The sequence below is a fragment of the Salvia splendens genome, chromosome 13 (assembly GCF_004379255.2).
Source record: "Salvia splendens isolate huo1 chromosome 13, SspV2, whole genome shotgun sequence".
Taxonomy (NCBI): Eukaryota; Viridiplantae; Streptophyta; class Magnoliopsida; order Lamiales; family Lamiaceae; genus Salvia; species Salvia splendens.
In genome coordinates this window covers 26,308,980-26,325,546 of record NC_056044.1, presented here as the reverse complement: position 1 = coordinate 26,325,546, position 16,567 = coordinate 26,308,980, and the positions used below count along the sequence as shown (strand labels likewise).

The following is a 16,567-nucleotide window of genomic DNA, read 5'->3' as shown; positions in this document are numbered from 1 at the left end:
TGCCTACAAAGCGAATATATGATTATCATAAAAACTATAAGGACATCCATTACGTTGTCTCTATACCGTCCCTTAAACTACTATTTGAGGGCATCACTGTACTTTTTTACTCCATCCCTTAACTAAGGGACGGAACTTGCAACGCTCCGTCCCTTTACCGTCCCTTAAATTACTATTCATTCAATTTCTATTTTTTATTTTTTTTCTCCAACAAATTTAATCAATAAAAATCACACTTCATTAAAAATAAAATAACATTACAACTTAAAATTCAAAAAAATAGAAAAAGACATAATTAAATTTCTAAAAAAATAAAAAATGACATAATTTAAAATACAATTTTATAAAGACAACCAAGAATGAGTTTGTCTCACATCGAGAGTGGAACATAAAGCATTCAAGGATGTCTCTAAAGAGAGACAACCAAGAATGAGTATGTCCCACATCGAAAGTGGAAAATAAAACATTCAAGGATGTCTCTATAAAACAGAGACAACCAAGAATGAGTTTGTCCCACATCGAAAGTGGAACATAAAACATTCAAGGATGTCTCTATAAAAGAGAGACAACCAAGAATGAGTTTGTCCCACATCGAAAGTGGAACATAAAACATTCAAGGATGTCTCTATAAAAGAGAGACAACCAAGAATGAGTTTGTCCCACATCGAAAATGGAACATAAAACATTCAAGGATGTCTCTATAAAAGAGAGACAACCAAGAATGAGTTACATAAATTCGCAAGCCCATCAAATATATATGAGTTAATACGAATTTATTATATTCATTTATTTGTAAAAATTATTTTTAAATATAAAAAACAATTTTTATAAATAAAAAATATTTTTTAAAAAATTTATTTTTAAAAAAATGAATTATTGCGTCAGCGTGACGACGCCCACTTGCGGGCCTGGCGAGTGGGCGTCACGCATGGCCTGGGAGCTACCACGTCGCCTCGGCGCGTGGCGAGACGTCGCGCCCCCGCGTCGCGTGGTCGCGGGCTACGGGACGGCATGGAGAGAGGCTGGGGACGGAATGCCTCGCTGCAACGCGTCCCGCGGCGGTTCCGTCCCTCCGGAACGAAACGCGGGACGGTCGCGGGACGCGTAGTGGATGCTCTAATTCCCTCCGTCCACCTTCCTGTTACTGTATGGGATGTTCTAACATAATATTATCTCTTTATAACTTTATTTTTTTTTATTTATTTCTTACTTTTCATCATTTAATACACTAAACATCCAGTATTTCTTAATTTTCATGCATAAAATACATGTCTTTATTATATTGGAACCGAGGGAGTTCATATTTTTAATGAAAAAATTCACTGCACATCCAGTATTTCTTAATTTTCATGCACAAAATAAATGTCTCTATTATATTGGAACCGAGGGAGTTCATATTTTTAATGAAAAAATTCACTGCATTCACATTAAACTAAGATGATGGGATCGGTCTCTGGGTTTTCCTTTTTTATCTCTTGCTACAATATTTTGCTCAAAGGGTTGAACTTAGATAGTACTCCACATCAAGCTATTTATCTCCGTAGCCAACTTAGGATTCAAACCTACTCATCCAGAAAAGAAATGTAGCTAATTAACTCGATTGAATCGAATAATTGAAAATAGGAGTAATTCTCTATTCCAACAATAATGAAGAATTCTTGTTTGTATCATATATACACCATATGGCCATACATACATATAAGTATAATGTTTCTTAATAATTGATAAAGCGTGAAGGTATTGATGAGCAACCTGACTAGATTACCCTACCTACTGTCAACAAATGAATGCCTCGTATTTTACACTTCATTATGATTTATTACTACTACTTTACTTACATTATATATGCGTTGGAAAAATAAAATAATGACTTCCAACGTCCGCGTAATAACGCTTCTATAGCAAATGGGAGTTCTCCCTTGTCTGCCAAAATGTTAGTGATTCAGATATTGATAGATAAATGACAATATCAAAATATCAAATGTGTTGTGATCATTTAAACAAGGGTCCCTCAAATCATTTGCCTTTCTTCAGCTTATCGACTGAATATATATTAATATTAGATGATGCATGACAGAAATGCAAAGTACCTAAACTTTTTATTGTCAAGGGTTGAATATATTATACACTGAGTTCTAAAATAAGTATCAACTTCTTATAAATGTACCGTTCACCACTATATCTCTCTATATAAATGAAAATGCAAAGGAAAATAACTCTCATTATAACTTTTTAAAATTACAAAGTACTATAATACTTTCCCAAATATGAAAATGTTTTTTATAAGAAAAAAGTAAATAGGATTGTTATCTATATTTGTCTTTTCATAATGTACAAATTCGGTTGGATAATGATTTTTACTTACTCTCATCACTTACCCACCCACCGCCCTTGCATTCATACATATATATACACATATATTACTACTAGTATTATTGTTCAAGAGAAACAAACAAGAATATTTTTGTAATACAATGTCAAGTGCCAAGAAACACATTCTCAACACAGTGAGCGTGAAACTAGACTGCGGGTCATCCCTCTCCGCACTCTTCCGCCGCAGACACCGCCACCGCAACTCCTCCTCCTCGTCGAGCTCCCTCAACACCACGACCACCTTCTCCTCGTCCTCCGCCATCGAGACGCCGCAGCACTACTGCTTTTCCTCCTCGGAGGCGGAGGAGTCGGACATCAAGAGCCTCCGCGCAGTGCAGGGCTTCGGGAGACTGGGCGGGCAGAGCGTGGCGGTCGAGAAAGAGTCGGACGACCCTTATCTCGACTTCCGACGCTCCATGCTGCAGATGATCCTCGAAAAGGAGCTCTACTCCAAAGATGATCTGAGAGAGCTCTTGAACTGCTTCCTGCAGCTCAACTCTCCCTACTACCACGCCCTCATCGTCAGAGCTTTCAAGGAGATTTGGAGCGGCGCCGCCTTCTGCTCCCCCTCCGCTCACTACTTCTAGCATATCCATCTGAATGTTCGGTGCATCTGTCCCGACTATTATTAATTAATTAATTAATTAATTAGTTAATTATAATTAGGACAGATGCATCGTGCATTTGAATGTGCCTCTTTATTAAATGCTTTTTTCACTTCTTTTTTTTTAATTTTGAATTACTAGTATTTTATCATCAGTGCACATTGCATAATGAAGTGTGTACTGATGAAATAAAATACGAGGTCTGCGTGGTCTTACTAAGCAGCAGGAAATGAAATGTACTCCAGTAGTGATGTTGTTGTTGATTAGGTGTTGAAAGTTATGTGAAGTAATTGTAATCTTGATGTGTTTAATTTAATTTAAATTTGCTGGAACTGTATGCATGCTGCATGGATTCCTTTTTTATTAGTACCTCAAATGAGACAAATCTTGAAAAGAAATATATGTAGAGTGTAGACAATCTCAAATAATATACTCCCTCCGTCCCATTAAATATGCAATTTGATTTTATGTAGTGTTGTTTTGTGAGTTAATGAAAAGAGAGTAAAGTAAGAGAGAAGAAAAAGTAGAGAGAGTATTGTTTCTATTTTTAGAAACGTTTCATTTTTAATGGGACAGACCAAAAAGGAAAACGTTTCATTTCTAATGGGACAGAGGGAGTACCTTTTAGGAGAGACAAATTCAGGCAGTGTGAGAGTATGACTATATTGTCTTTAAATTTGACAAATTTTGGGTGCTTATTAAACTTTTATTGTGAAATGTGACAAATAAACTTTGACAATTTGTAAGCAAATAAACTTTAATGTGAAATAAATTGTGTCGTCCCATATTAGCAAATGTTTGGGACTCGATAATTGAATGAATAAAATTGTTACAGTTGAGACAATAAATATTTGTATGACTATCCACAGTCATACTTGCTCATCTGTCACAAAAACTTAGGATTTTTTTAATTAAATTCATTCAAGATTTATATTATTGCAATGCGACTGGATTGGGACTGTTATGATCAGTTCCACTGCATGTGATCTGGGGACTAAATTAATTTATAGCCCTTAAATAGATGTGGTTGCATAACCATTTTTTTGTATTATTATTAAAGTATCTAACTGGAAAATCATGTAATGAACGCGAATCAGAATCAAGTATGTCTGCAGAGAGGAGATATTTTATTTCATGGTTTTAATTTGAATAAATGTTTTAAAACCTGAGTTCATGTTTTAAGTCAAAAGCTAGCTGAAGGTAAAAATATCACAAAAATTTAAATGCATGAAATCATTGCATATAATTATATGCCACTAATTTAAGAATTTAACTAATAGTATGAAGATTCTCCATTGCATTTGATATTTGAAATTGACAAAGAAACATTCACCACACACAGTGGCGGAGCTAAGTGGTGGCCTTGAAATTTTTATGAATATTATAGTCATTTTAAGTTAATTAAAATTATAATTTTAGGATATATATTTAATTAGTTCAATTTGATAATTATGAATTTGTTTTGTATCGAAGCTTTAATTTTATGGCTAATATATAATTATATCTTTGTGGAGTATTCTTCTACTATAAGTTGAATTTAATTGTATTTTTGCTTTCAAAACAAATATTGCTATGAAATGTATTCTTAGACCCTCAGCATAAAATGTGTAGCTTTGTCACTGATAATAGATTTTTGCGATCTATGAACTGAAAATAATTCTCATATTCTCATGATAAGAATAATTTGTTTATAATGGGATGCAATAAAAAATAATTATGGTTTAGATATTAACAATTACAAAATCAAGACCGTTGAATTTTTTGATCTAGTGGCTTGAAATAATTAATGTCGTGAGAAATTTTACTTTCGATTTATTTTATTCAGAAAGGGTGAGATTGTGATCTTCTTTTCATGGTAGTTAATTAATTCCTAATATCTATCAACTTATTCCTAATATACTAGCACATGATATAATTACACAATTCATTTCTTGGATTTTCAGATTTTTGCATAGATTTCTTTCATAGTCACAAATAATCAACATTGTAACGATAATAGACGACAATAGAAAAAAGGTGTGATTCTTAGATTCTCAATGGAAAATGATAAACACAAATTAAGAAAGATAAATTGACTAGGAACAAATTGCATAAATTACGTATAAATTTATCCATATATTTTAAATTTAATACTTAATTAATAGAATAAAGATAAATTAACAAAAATTGTACATACAAAATGCCCTTAAATTTTAAATCGGTTTTTATTTAAACCGGTTTTCTTATAAGCTAGTTATTCCTTTACTTGATTACCCTTTTGTTATATCTGTTAAGTTAAATCACTACCAAATTACATGATTATATATGGAAATATGAAAAATATAGATAACCAATGCAACAAAATGGTGCCATTTATTTAGAGAAATTTCATAAATTGAAGTATAATAAATTTCCGTAGCCGATTTTAATAGTGTTGCATCTGAGTTTGCCTAGTCATTTTATTCCATCTACTCGTAATTATATCTTAGTGTGCAATTATTTCTGATTTTTAAATTTCCCTTAAACAATTCAAAAATAGATTGCAAATATAATTATTTTATAATTTTAAATTAATTTTTTATATAAATTTATGTTTACAAAAAATATGTAATTTGATGCTAATATGGAATAGCTATGATTATTTAAAATTTTAAAATGATTTAATTTACAATTTAGAATTTTATAGTAATAAAATAATTAGGCGTGAATGATTATGATTATTTAAAATTTTAAAAACCTTTAGTAATAAGATAACTGGATATGAATAACTATGATTATTTTTATAGGGATCAGATCACTCGGGATTCACTAATTACCAGGACCTCTTTGTATTAGGTCAACACTGAGATGACTAATCCCAGTAAGGAACAAGCCACGTACAAAGACCAATTCAAGATTACAAGTAATCTATGAAACTAACTATCTATTACAGATGGTGTTTCTAATCTAAGCCCTACTAATCACAGATCAATAACCAGATCTGGAATCCATGCTTGCACCGATTGAAACCCTGCACACTAGATAGAGATGTTAGTAAACCAACACAAGATCCTCTCGGATCTAAACAAGAGCATTAGACAACCAGTAACCAAGGAAGAACAAGTAGGAATATGGCTCAGGTCACAACAATGACTACACCAGGCCAAGGACCTCCCCACACGCTTCACCCACAAGTCACAAGATGGGAAACCGTCGAACCCTAGGTCAGAAAACCCTAGCTACACCGATTGCCACCAAACCGCCTATTCCGCTCACAACCAACAGAAACTCACTAAACTCACAAGCTCTTCACAGGTTCTCACTACTTCAACACCAAACTCCATCAAATTCCAACCCTAGGTTAGAATCGGCCAAACACTCTGATGGAAACCGAGAAACTCTCCAAACTCAAGATCTACACCGATAGATCCTACTAGAACAAGGATTAATCGGAGAAAACTGAAGATCCGAGGAGTTCACCGGCAAAATCGCCTGAGAAGTGTAGAGAGAGAACGAAGAGAGAAGGCAGAGAGAAAGTCTCAGGAATGAGAGAGAGAGAGAGAGAATGATCTAGAATATGTGACGGAAGTGATGCGACACTCACTTAACATACAAACCCTGGATCCAACGACTCCAGTTTAGGATCCGGGTGATACATCCACGTGGCAACCATCGGTGCAGCTCAGGTAAGTAATGGACCTCAAACATTGGGCATCTGCATTTAATCAATCTGGGCCAGCCAAACTGAATAAATACATAAGTCCAACAATAAATAGTCCACAAATATTCAACAATTTTGATTGATGATAACACTAAAAATATTAAGTATACTGTCATATTTTTAATTTGGAATTTTAATAATTATTTAATAATAAAATAATTGAATGTGAAATACAACTATTACTCTGTTGGATAATACCACTAAGAAAGTAAGTTTATATGCATGTAATCATTTTTACAACATGGAATTTTAAGAGTTATTTAATAGGAGTAATAATATTAGTTCATTTTGAGATAACACTAAGAAATTAAGTATATCTGCATGTAATCGTTTTTATAACTTGAAATTTTGATAATTATTTAATGATGGAAAGATTGATGTGAATGACTATGATTAGTTTGTTTGATGATAATACTAAGAAAGTAAGTATATATGCATTTAGTCGTTTTATAACTTGGAATTTTTAAAATTATTTAACAATAAATAATTGGATGTGAATGACTATGATTATTTCGTTTGATGCCAACACTAAGAAATTAAGTATTTATATGCATGTAGTCATTTTTATAATTTAAAATTTTAAAATTTATTTAATAATAAAATAATCCAAATTTGAATGACTATGATTAAATTGATGGATAATAACACTAAGAAATTAAGTATATATGCATGTAGTTGTTTTTATAACTTAGAAATTTAAGTATTATTTAACAATAAAATAATAGGATATGAAATACTATTATTATTTTGTTGGATGATAACACTAAGAAATTAAGTATATAATCATGTAATTATTTTTTAGTAACTTGAAATTGTAAAAAATATTTAATAATAAAATAAATGGACGTGAATGACTATGTTTATTTCATTTGATGGTAACACTATGAATTTAAGAATATATACATGTAGCCATTTTTATAATTTAGAAATTTAGAAATAAATTAGTAATAAAATAAATGGATGCAAAATATATTAATATTTCGTTGGATGATAACGCTAAAAATTAAGTATGTATGCATGTATTCATTTTTATAACATAGAACTATAAAATTATTTAATAATAAAAAAATTTGACGTGAATGACTATGGTTATTTTGTTTGATGGTAACACAAAGAATTTAAGTATATATGCATGGAGTTATTTTTATAAAATTATTAATAATAAATAATTGGATGTGAATAACTGAATAAAATTTTAGATAATAACACGGAGAAATTAAGTATATACGCATGTAGTTGTTTTTATAACTTAAAATTTTAAGAATGATTTATTAATAGTAATAATTAGATGCAAAATATATTAGTATTATTTTGTTGGATAATAACACTAAGAAATTATGCATACAATTATGTAGTCTATTTTTAAAAATTATTATAATAAAATAATTGGATGTGAAGACTATGATTAATTTGTTTGATGTTAGCACAGAGAAATCAAGTATATATGCATGTAGTTAATTCATATTTAAAAATTAAAAAATTATTTAATAATAAAATAATTGGATGTGAATGATTGTGATTAAATCGTTGGATTATGAAACTTAGAAATAATCTATATATGCATATAGACGTTTGTAACTTAAAATTTTAAGAATTATTATTTAATAATAAAAATTAAATACAAAATACTGACATTATTTATTTGAATGATTAACACTAAAAATTACGTATATATGATGCAGTCTTTTTTATTAGTAGAAAAAATTATGCAATTAATGTATGTTTCTATGGAATTGATTACTAAATGTTTAAATATAGATTACGGAAAACTTAATTTTCCTAAATGAGCATTGAAGGCTAATTATGTGATACACTAAATTAAGTAATTATCTTTAATTTATTGTAAATGTAAAATACCTAAAATATCCAACTTTATATATACAATTTTTGTTAATTTATCACTACTCTAATTAATATTGTCACACACTTAATTATTTCCATCTATCAGATCTTCACATCATACAAAATACTACTAGTAGTAATAGATTTGTATGGTTGAGAAGGAAATGGAGAGTTAGAATTAGAGATGATGTGATGTATATCTGCCTCAGTACATATGCATTAACAACGAAAATGAAGAGTTGCTCATTTATTTTACTGATCGTATTTAATCATAGAGAAAAAACAACAATATCCAAATTTCAGACTATTGAATCTATTCTCTCTCACGTCAACATATATTTTGTGCTTCGGAAATCGAGTGCTCTGATCATTTCATCAGTTCAATAACTCCCTATTTTATCTTCAAAATCATTACCGTTTTTACTTTCCAATAGCATACTATATACTTATCAACTTTAATTGAGATTTATTACTAGATTTTTTACGATTTACGATTTAGAATATTGTGTGAAAACATTTTCAATACATTTAAGCTGTGCAATTAGTTTGTGTGTTAGGATAAATAATTATTTTTAATTTTACTTTTTAAGTTGATAATTAATTGTACCGGTTGGTTATTCAAAGTAGGGTATAGAAAATCTAAAATTAAAATTTTATGTTATTCAAACATTAAAAAATTAAATGTCCCGATGGAAACAAAATGATATAGAAAATCTAAAATTTGTCTGGATCGAAATTGAATGAATTAAATTTTACTATTTCACAAATATATGACCTAGTGGAGTATTTGAGTTGGACAATCTGTACTGGTGATTGTTCTTTACTAGTACTTCATTTTTCACAGCTTGAATTGTGGGGTTTTGGGTTTATCTCTGCACAATGTATTATTGAGCAGTTAATGTTCTTGGCAGGGTTTTTTCATTTTTCATTTTTTTTTGCATTCAAAGAAAACAATGATTGTATTTTCTGAGATTAACTGCAGTAACTATTTAGTTGTTTTTTTTTCTATAACTGGAAATGATTTTCTTTCTTGTCGGGATTATGATCCATTTTTAATTATCAGACTTATCAACTATATTTATCGGTGGTGTTTGTTTGCTAGATAAAAAAATATCAAGATATGATTTTGTTATGAGATTATTTTATTTGAGAGAGATTGGCTATGACTAATTCTCACATAATTATCTATCCACTAAAAAAATGTTAAGAACTTTTTTAATGTAATTAATAAAGATGCTAATTGTATTTGTAATTATACTACCAGCTCTTCAAAAAACGTCATTATTGTTAGTATCCCAACTAAAATTAGATGACGCAAATGGAAGTGTCCTAAAAAACAAAATGTTAAGTTAATTTATTATTAATTTAGGAACGTTTTCTTTTGCATTCTAAATTGTTGTTGGTTTTTTAAAAAATTTAACGCAAGTTAGTGCGTCTCGATTTTATGTCTTTAAAAAATAATGTGAACTACATATTTAGACCCTATACTTGTCACGACGGATCCTATACCAGCAAAATACTATTTGCATATTGCAGTCCCTATACTTGTACTTGTGCACGTTTTATGCTTCTTTTCAATTTTTGCCATTTTTTTCGAATGAAAACCTCCCCAAATGGATAGAAGAAAATTTTGTACATTATTTTCTCTATTTCCTTCTTCTTCCTTTTCCCTCTTTCCTCTTTCAGGAGAACATTGCAGAACATTTGAGTTGTGTACATGTTCTAATAATCCATAGAAATTTGGTTGATATTGTGGAGTTTGTGGTTGCAAAAGAATACAAATCAGCATTAGTTATATATTTCGAACATTCTAATGATACAAGATAGGAAAAACTCTTAGAGCATAGAAAATGTTGAGTTAAAATTAAAGTTGTTGTCCTTAGAGTGTCCACAATGGTGGCCTTCAAAGGCCACCATTTGTGGCCCGGCCACCAATTGTGGCTCCCATGTGGCCTTTGTTATGGCAAATGTAAAAAAGTCAATGCAAATTCAAAGGGCCACCAAATGTGGCCCTCTAAAATGTTATTTTTTTTGCTTTTTTTTTTAATGTTATTTTTTAATTTAATTTAATGTTATTAAATTATAGTAGATTAATAATTTGGATAATAAAAATAATTTAATAAAGAGAGAAGTAGAGACAAATTTTCGTCGTACTATTAATAGGGGAAAATTCTACAACGAAAATATTTTAAAAACACAACATAATAATAAAAAGAAAAAAACGCCACCGCTGCCTACTCGTCCATATTCGGTCGGTAGTCCATATTCGGTCGGTAGTCCCCGAACCCCGACGGTTGTCGAACCAAGTTCCTCTGCTGGGATGGCTGGACCCGGAATTGGGGCGAGTGCGGACTCCACGTCTGATTGGGGAAGTTGTCGTATCCCGAGTCTCCATACCCCGGGGAATTACCATCTCCACCTTGCATTTTTTGTAGTGTTTGAGAGTGTAAAATGAAGGGATTTGAAGTGTAGAATGAAGTGAAAAAATGGAAATGAGAGTGTATATTTATAAAAAAAATTCGAAAAAAAAAAATTATTTTCCGCGGCCCAGCCGCGATTCGCGGCGCTTGCAATGGGAGGGCCGCGGCTCACACGGCTCAGCCGCGTGAAGGCCATTGAAAAGTTGGGGGCTTAGAACATTCTAATAATCCATAGAAAGTTGGTTGCCATTGTGAAATCATAGCTTCTAGTCATAGAAAATCTCGAGTTAAATCTTGTTTATCCTTATGCAGTAGCAGACATAGAAATGAAGCGGAGCTAAATTTTTAAAAAATTTAGTTAGATACAAATTTTTAGATAATTTAGATTATTAATAGAATTTTTCATATGTATAAAATATAAATAAATTTTAAAAATTTATAATAAGAAAAAGTTAAAAAAAGATGAATTCATGTAGTTCCGCCCATGTCCTTATTGTATCTTGTTGATGCTGCAGACATATAGGTATAGCAATGAGGTCACTGAAAAGCATCACCTTCACGAACGAGCTACTTAAAGTGGCAGGCTGTAGAATATTCACTAAAGCGAAGAAAGAGGAGAAAGGAAGGAGGAAACAGAGAAATAGTGTATAAATTTGCCCTCTACCCATTTTGGCGGTGTTTTCACAAGGAAAAAATATCAAAAAGTAAAAAGAACCTTAAAATATGCATAAATACAAGTATAGATACCGCAAATTATATTTTGCAAGTATAATGACCGCAAACATACGTCGTGACTAGTATAGAGCCTAAATATGTACTCCTAGTTCACTCAAAAAATAAGCTTTTTGTAGTGATCTTGGATTGAGTTGTGTGATTCAATCTCATAAATTAAACACATTATATATTTAATTATGAGATAAAAAAGGACGAAATTAAATTTGATAATTTGAAAGTGATTTGTGAGAATTGTGAGTGGTATATAGGGACTAAAAGTTTCCTACTTATAGTATATAATTATAGGGACTAAAAAGTATCCTATCTCGTAGTATATTATTAAGAAGTAATACGGATAGAATTAATTAGTCACCAAAATAAAAGCTACATTTTCGTAAGAAATAGTAGTATGGTAAAGTCAAACACAATAAACTACAGCATTTATTCGGAAAATGAAGTTTCAAAATGAATTGGGCAATAAGAGTACGCAGTAATAATTACTCTTAACACCATTTTCCCCCTTCAACTCGTATTTCGAATTGTCGATAGGACCCTATCATTAATTGTCCAAATTCCGCATTCAAATAATAATACTATATATATTAATAATAAATTTTGCTCCGTATTATTATTATTATTATTATTATTATTATTATTATTATTATTATTATTATTATTATTATTATTATTATTATTGATGGTTTTGTAGGTTTTGTTTTGGTTTCACACTCGTTTTAAGTGAATGATCAATGTTTCAGAGATGAAAATAAAAGCACTATGACTAGATTGTCGGAGGGGCATTTAAATCGTGTAAACTATTCCCTCCGTCCCGTTTAAGATGACACGTTTTTATTTTTAGTTTGTCCCAAGTCTCAACTAAGATGACACATTTATTTTTTTGGAAACTTTATCTCTCCAATTAATATACCCAACCACTTTTTATCACTCCTATTAAAATATTCATTTTTTTCTCTCTCTTAACCACTTTTTTATCACTCATATTAAGATATTCATCTTTCTTTCTCTTTCTATTTTAATACTTCGAGCATCTACAGCGGTGCTCTTAGAGCATCCGCAATGGCGGACTTTCGTGCGGAATTCCGCAGGGACGTCCGCCATTGCGTCGACTCCCGTGGAATTCTGCGTCGAATTCCGCTTTATTTCATTTTTTTTGTAATGTCTATATATACCGCTCGTTGAACTTCGTTTCATTTCGCACCACTTGTTTTAACAACCGACCTGCCCAGCGTCGGTTGTACGAGGACTACTTTGTGCCAGAGCCACGGTTTGGGGAGACCCTATTCCGACGACGGTTTAGGACTGCGGCCGTTGTTTATGCGTATCGTTGGCGCTTTGGAGTGTCGATACGGGTATTTCAGGGTGCGGGAGGATGCAGCGGGTAAACCCGACCACACACCGATTCAGAAGTGCACTGCCGCACTCAGGCAGTTGGCGTACGGAGGTGCGGCGGACATGTTCGACGAGTACCTCCACATCGGCGAGTCGACAACCCGCGACTGCCTGAAGTATTTTTGTTAGGGCGTTAGGGAGATATTCGAGGATAAGTATCTTCGGAAGCCTACCCCCGAAGATTGTCAAGCTCTGCTGGATATGCACGGGGCTCAGCACGGCTTCCCGGGGATGCTGGGCAGCATAGATTGTATGCACTGGGAATGGAAGAACTGTCCCGCTGCATGGAAAGGGATGTACACTACCGGTTTCAAGGCCAAGAATCCCACGATGATCCTTGAAGCGGTAGCTGACTACCGGTTGTGGATATGGCATGTCTATTTTGGAGTAGCCGGGTCGAACAACGACATCAACGTCCTCCAGTCGTCGCCCCTTTTCAACGACCAGTGCATGGGCGTCAGTCCGGCCGTCAACTTCGTCGCCAACGGCAACCAGCACAACATGGGCTATTATTTGGCGGATGGGATATACACGATGTGGCCCGTCTTTGTGAAGACGATCGGGTGCCCTACGGATGCGAAGAAGGTATACTTTGCACAACGTCAGGGGGCAGCGCGCAAGGATGTGGAGCGGACATTTGCTATGCTCCAGGCTCGATGGGCGGCAGTGAAGGGTCCATCACGGCTGTGGTACGTTGACAGCGTCGCCGACATCATGTACGCATGTATTATCATGCACAACATGATCGTCGAAGATGAAGGTCCAGCACTGACCGATTGGGCCAATGATGATGTTGATGCTGTGTGTCCAAGCCAAGGCGTGGCCACTAGCAAAGTACGCATGGGGATTCCCCATGACGACGTCGATCGAGTCCGTGCATTTGCCGACATGCGTCAAAAACAAGCTCACGTTTGACTCCAGAACGATATTATTGAAGAAGTGTGGCAGCGTAGGGGTCGTCGTTGATGTAGTTTTTAATTATTGAAATGTATTTTTTTTAATTTGGTGAAATGTACTTTTCTTATTTTAATGGAATTTTTTCCTTATTTTCGTCGAAATTTTAATTACGTAAATTGTTTACTTCCGGAAATTGTTTAATTTGTGAATTTGTGATTTTTTTTTAATGTGAGAATTCCGTCGGTAATTCTGCAGGGGAATTCTGTCACTGTGCAGTGGGAAGTCCGTATGACGTGGCAATGCAGTGGGAAGTCCTTATGACGTGGCATGAGGTATTTTTGGGAATTCCACGGGAAATTCCGCCGGGACATCCGCACCACTGCGGATGCCCTTATGCAAGAGCACCCACCGTGCCGACGGCACGACAAGAGCCGTGCTCATCGTTGTGTTCTTGCCGATGGCACGACCCTGTTCTTAGCTAAGAGCACTGTCGTGCCGACGGCAAGGGAAAAGCAGCCGACGTGGCATGCTCTGATTGGCTGTTGGTTTATCATTTTTTTTATTTTTTAATTCGAAAAAATCTGAAAAATTCCAATTTAATAAAAAAACTATTTTCCCACTTCCCAATAAAATACATCCATTTTTTCCACACTTTTAATTTATTTTTTTCATTATTTTTATCCCAAAATTCACACCTTCATCTATAAATACCTTCATTTCAACACAAAAAATCACAATATACCAAACAACTCTCTCAACCTCAATTTTTAGGATTTTAATTATGTAATTTTTAATTTTTAGAATTTTAATTATTTAATTTTAATTTTTTTAGTAATTTGTAATAGTATTTCAGGTATTTTTAATGCATTTTAATATTGTGGAAATGTTTTTAGTAAGTGAAGTATTTAAATTGAATAATAGAATGGTGGAACCCTTGAGCATGCTCTTGCGGAAGGGCATGGATGCGGGTGTTGTGCTCTAGCGGGAGAGCAGAAAATAAAAAATGAATAAATGTGGGTCCGGGCCCATATCCATACTCTTTAACAAGAGCATGGATGTGGATGCTCTTACACCCACCTTTTCTCTCTCCAATTAAACACTTTAACCAATAACTCCTAAAATCACGTACCGGCTAAGCAATGTGCCATCTTAGCCGAGAATGAGGGAGTATATGTTTTAGGATTAAGGTTGTTTAATTTTGTAAAAAGTGATATTCCGATTCTTAGTTAGTACTCCCTCGGTCCGCCATTAGGGTCCCATTTATGGACGGCACGAGTTTTAAGAAATGTTAAGAAAAGTGGGTGGAAAAAAAGTTAATGGTATTCACACTTGTATATATTAGTTTTAAGTGAAATGTGAGTAGAGAGTTAGCGGAAGGTGTGACCCTATTACCATTTATGGTAAAAGTGAACCAGGACTCCTATTCGCGGACGGAGGGAGTATTATAAATAAAAGTAATAGGAGTAGTTAAATAAAAATAAGAGTATTATTACAAATATAAAATTGACAATTTTGACGATTAAAACTGACAGTTGTGAAAGTGATGAGACTGATAGTAGTTGTTAAAAGTGGTGGTGATAAACATGGATAAGTAACAATTTCAAATCCAGTACAAAATAAATCAGTGTGGTCCGAACTACTTTAATTAGGTCTAAAAGCTAGGTTACATTTTGACGCAGAACGTAAAAAACACTACCTCTTTTTTTGTTCTTTCTAGATATTACTATAATCGTTTAAATTTAATTAACTGAGTTCTATTAATTCTAGTTTAATTTAGTTCTGTGAGAATAGACGGAACTGTATTAATTTAACTTAAACGTTTTTAGAAGAAGCGACATTTTTAATTTAAGCAAACATTTGTCGAATTAAGATGATTTATTCCTTTTTCTCGAAAATGAAGGTACGTCGTTCATAATTATTGGAAAATTGACAAATACACTAAAAAAATATTCCACGTGTAAAAGTGATTATTGGAAGCAATATATCTAAGTTTATGCGTTACTTTCTGTATTATATAAGCTTATTTTAAGATAGAACTTCGTGATGTAAAACAATCAATAGCTTTGTACTATTTCTTACCAAATAACATGGCTTGATAATGATATTATATCATCCCAAATAGGGCCTTATAGTGGACCTTAAATCAACTCAAGGTGAAGTAATGAAAATGAATGGTAATATTGATGGGCCTTCCAACAAGGTAGGGCCCAACTATTTTATAAAGTGAGTTTTTCATATAATGTTTTTCCTAAATAACTAATACCAGTAACTTTTTAAGAGATATTCATAACAATATGTTTTCTTTTCGTCATAAGAGTATTGAATGGTATCATTTTACAACACATGCATTGTTAGAATTAAAGGTGATATTCTCAGTCTCACAATCAATCGTTTTGAGTCTGATAGTATCTCCAATGGTATTGCAAAATCTAAAAATACTAAATAGAGTAGAAAAACGTTAGTTGGCAATTGCACACCGAGTTAATTAGTTAATTTTGCTGCTACACACTTTGGTTATAAAAAAAATCTCAAGTCCAAGTATGAAAAACTCTCTCTCTTTCTCTCCCAACATGAAATAAAAAAAATGAACTATATAAATAAATTCTCATTTTCAAACTTATAAGTCT

General features: G+C 32.8%; 1 protein-coding gene across 1 annotated transcript; it reads left to right on the top strand.

The window, feature by feature from the left end:
* Window positions 1-2,453: 2,453 nt before the first annotated feature.
* Window positions 2,454-3,310, top strand: LOC121761424 (transcription repressor OFP6-like). Its single transcript, XM_042157074.1, has one exon. It carries the CDS (start codon window positions 2,475-2,477, stop codon window positions 2,958-2,960), a length of 486 nt encoding a protein of 161 aa, XP_042013008.1. The 5' UTR covers window positions 2,454-2,474; the 3' UTR covers window positions 2,961-3,310.
* Window positions 3,311-16,567: the final 13,257 nt, after the last annotated feature.

What these genes read in the sequence shown, in the direction of transcription:
- LOC121761424 (XM_042157074.1), top strand. Translation starts at nt 2,475, where the DNA reads ATGTCAAGTGCCAAGAAACACATTCTCAACACAGTGAGCGTGAAACTA.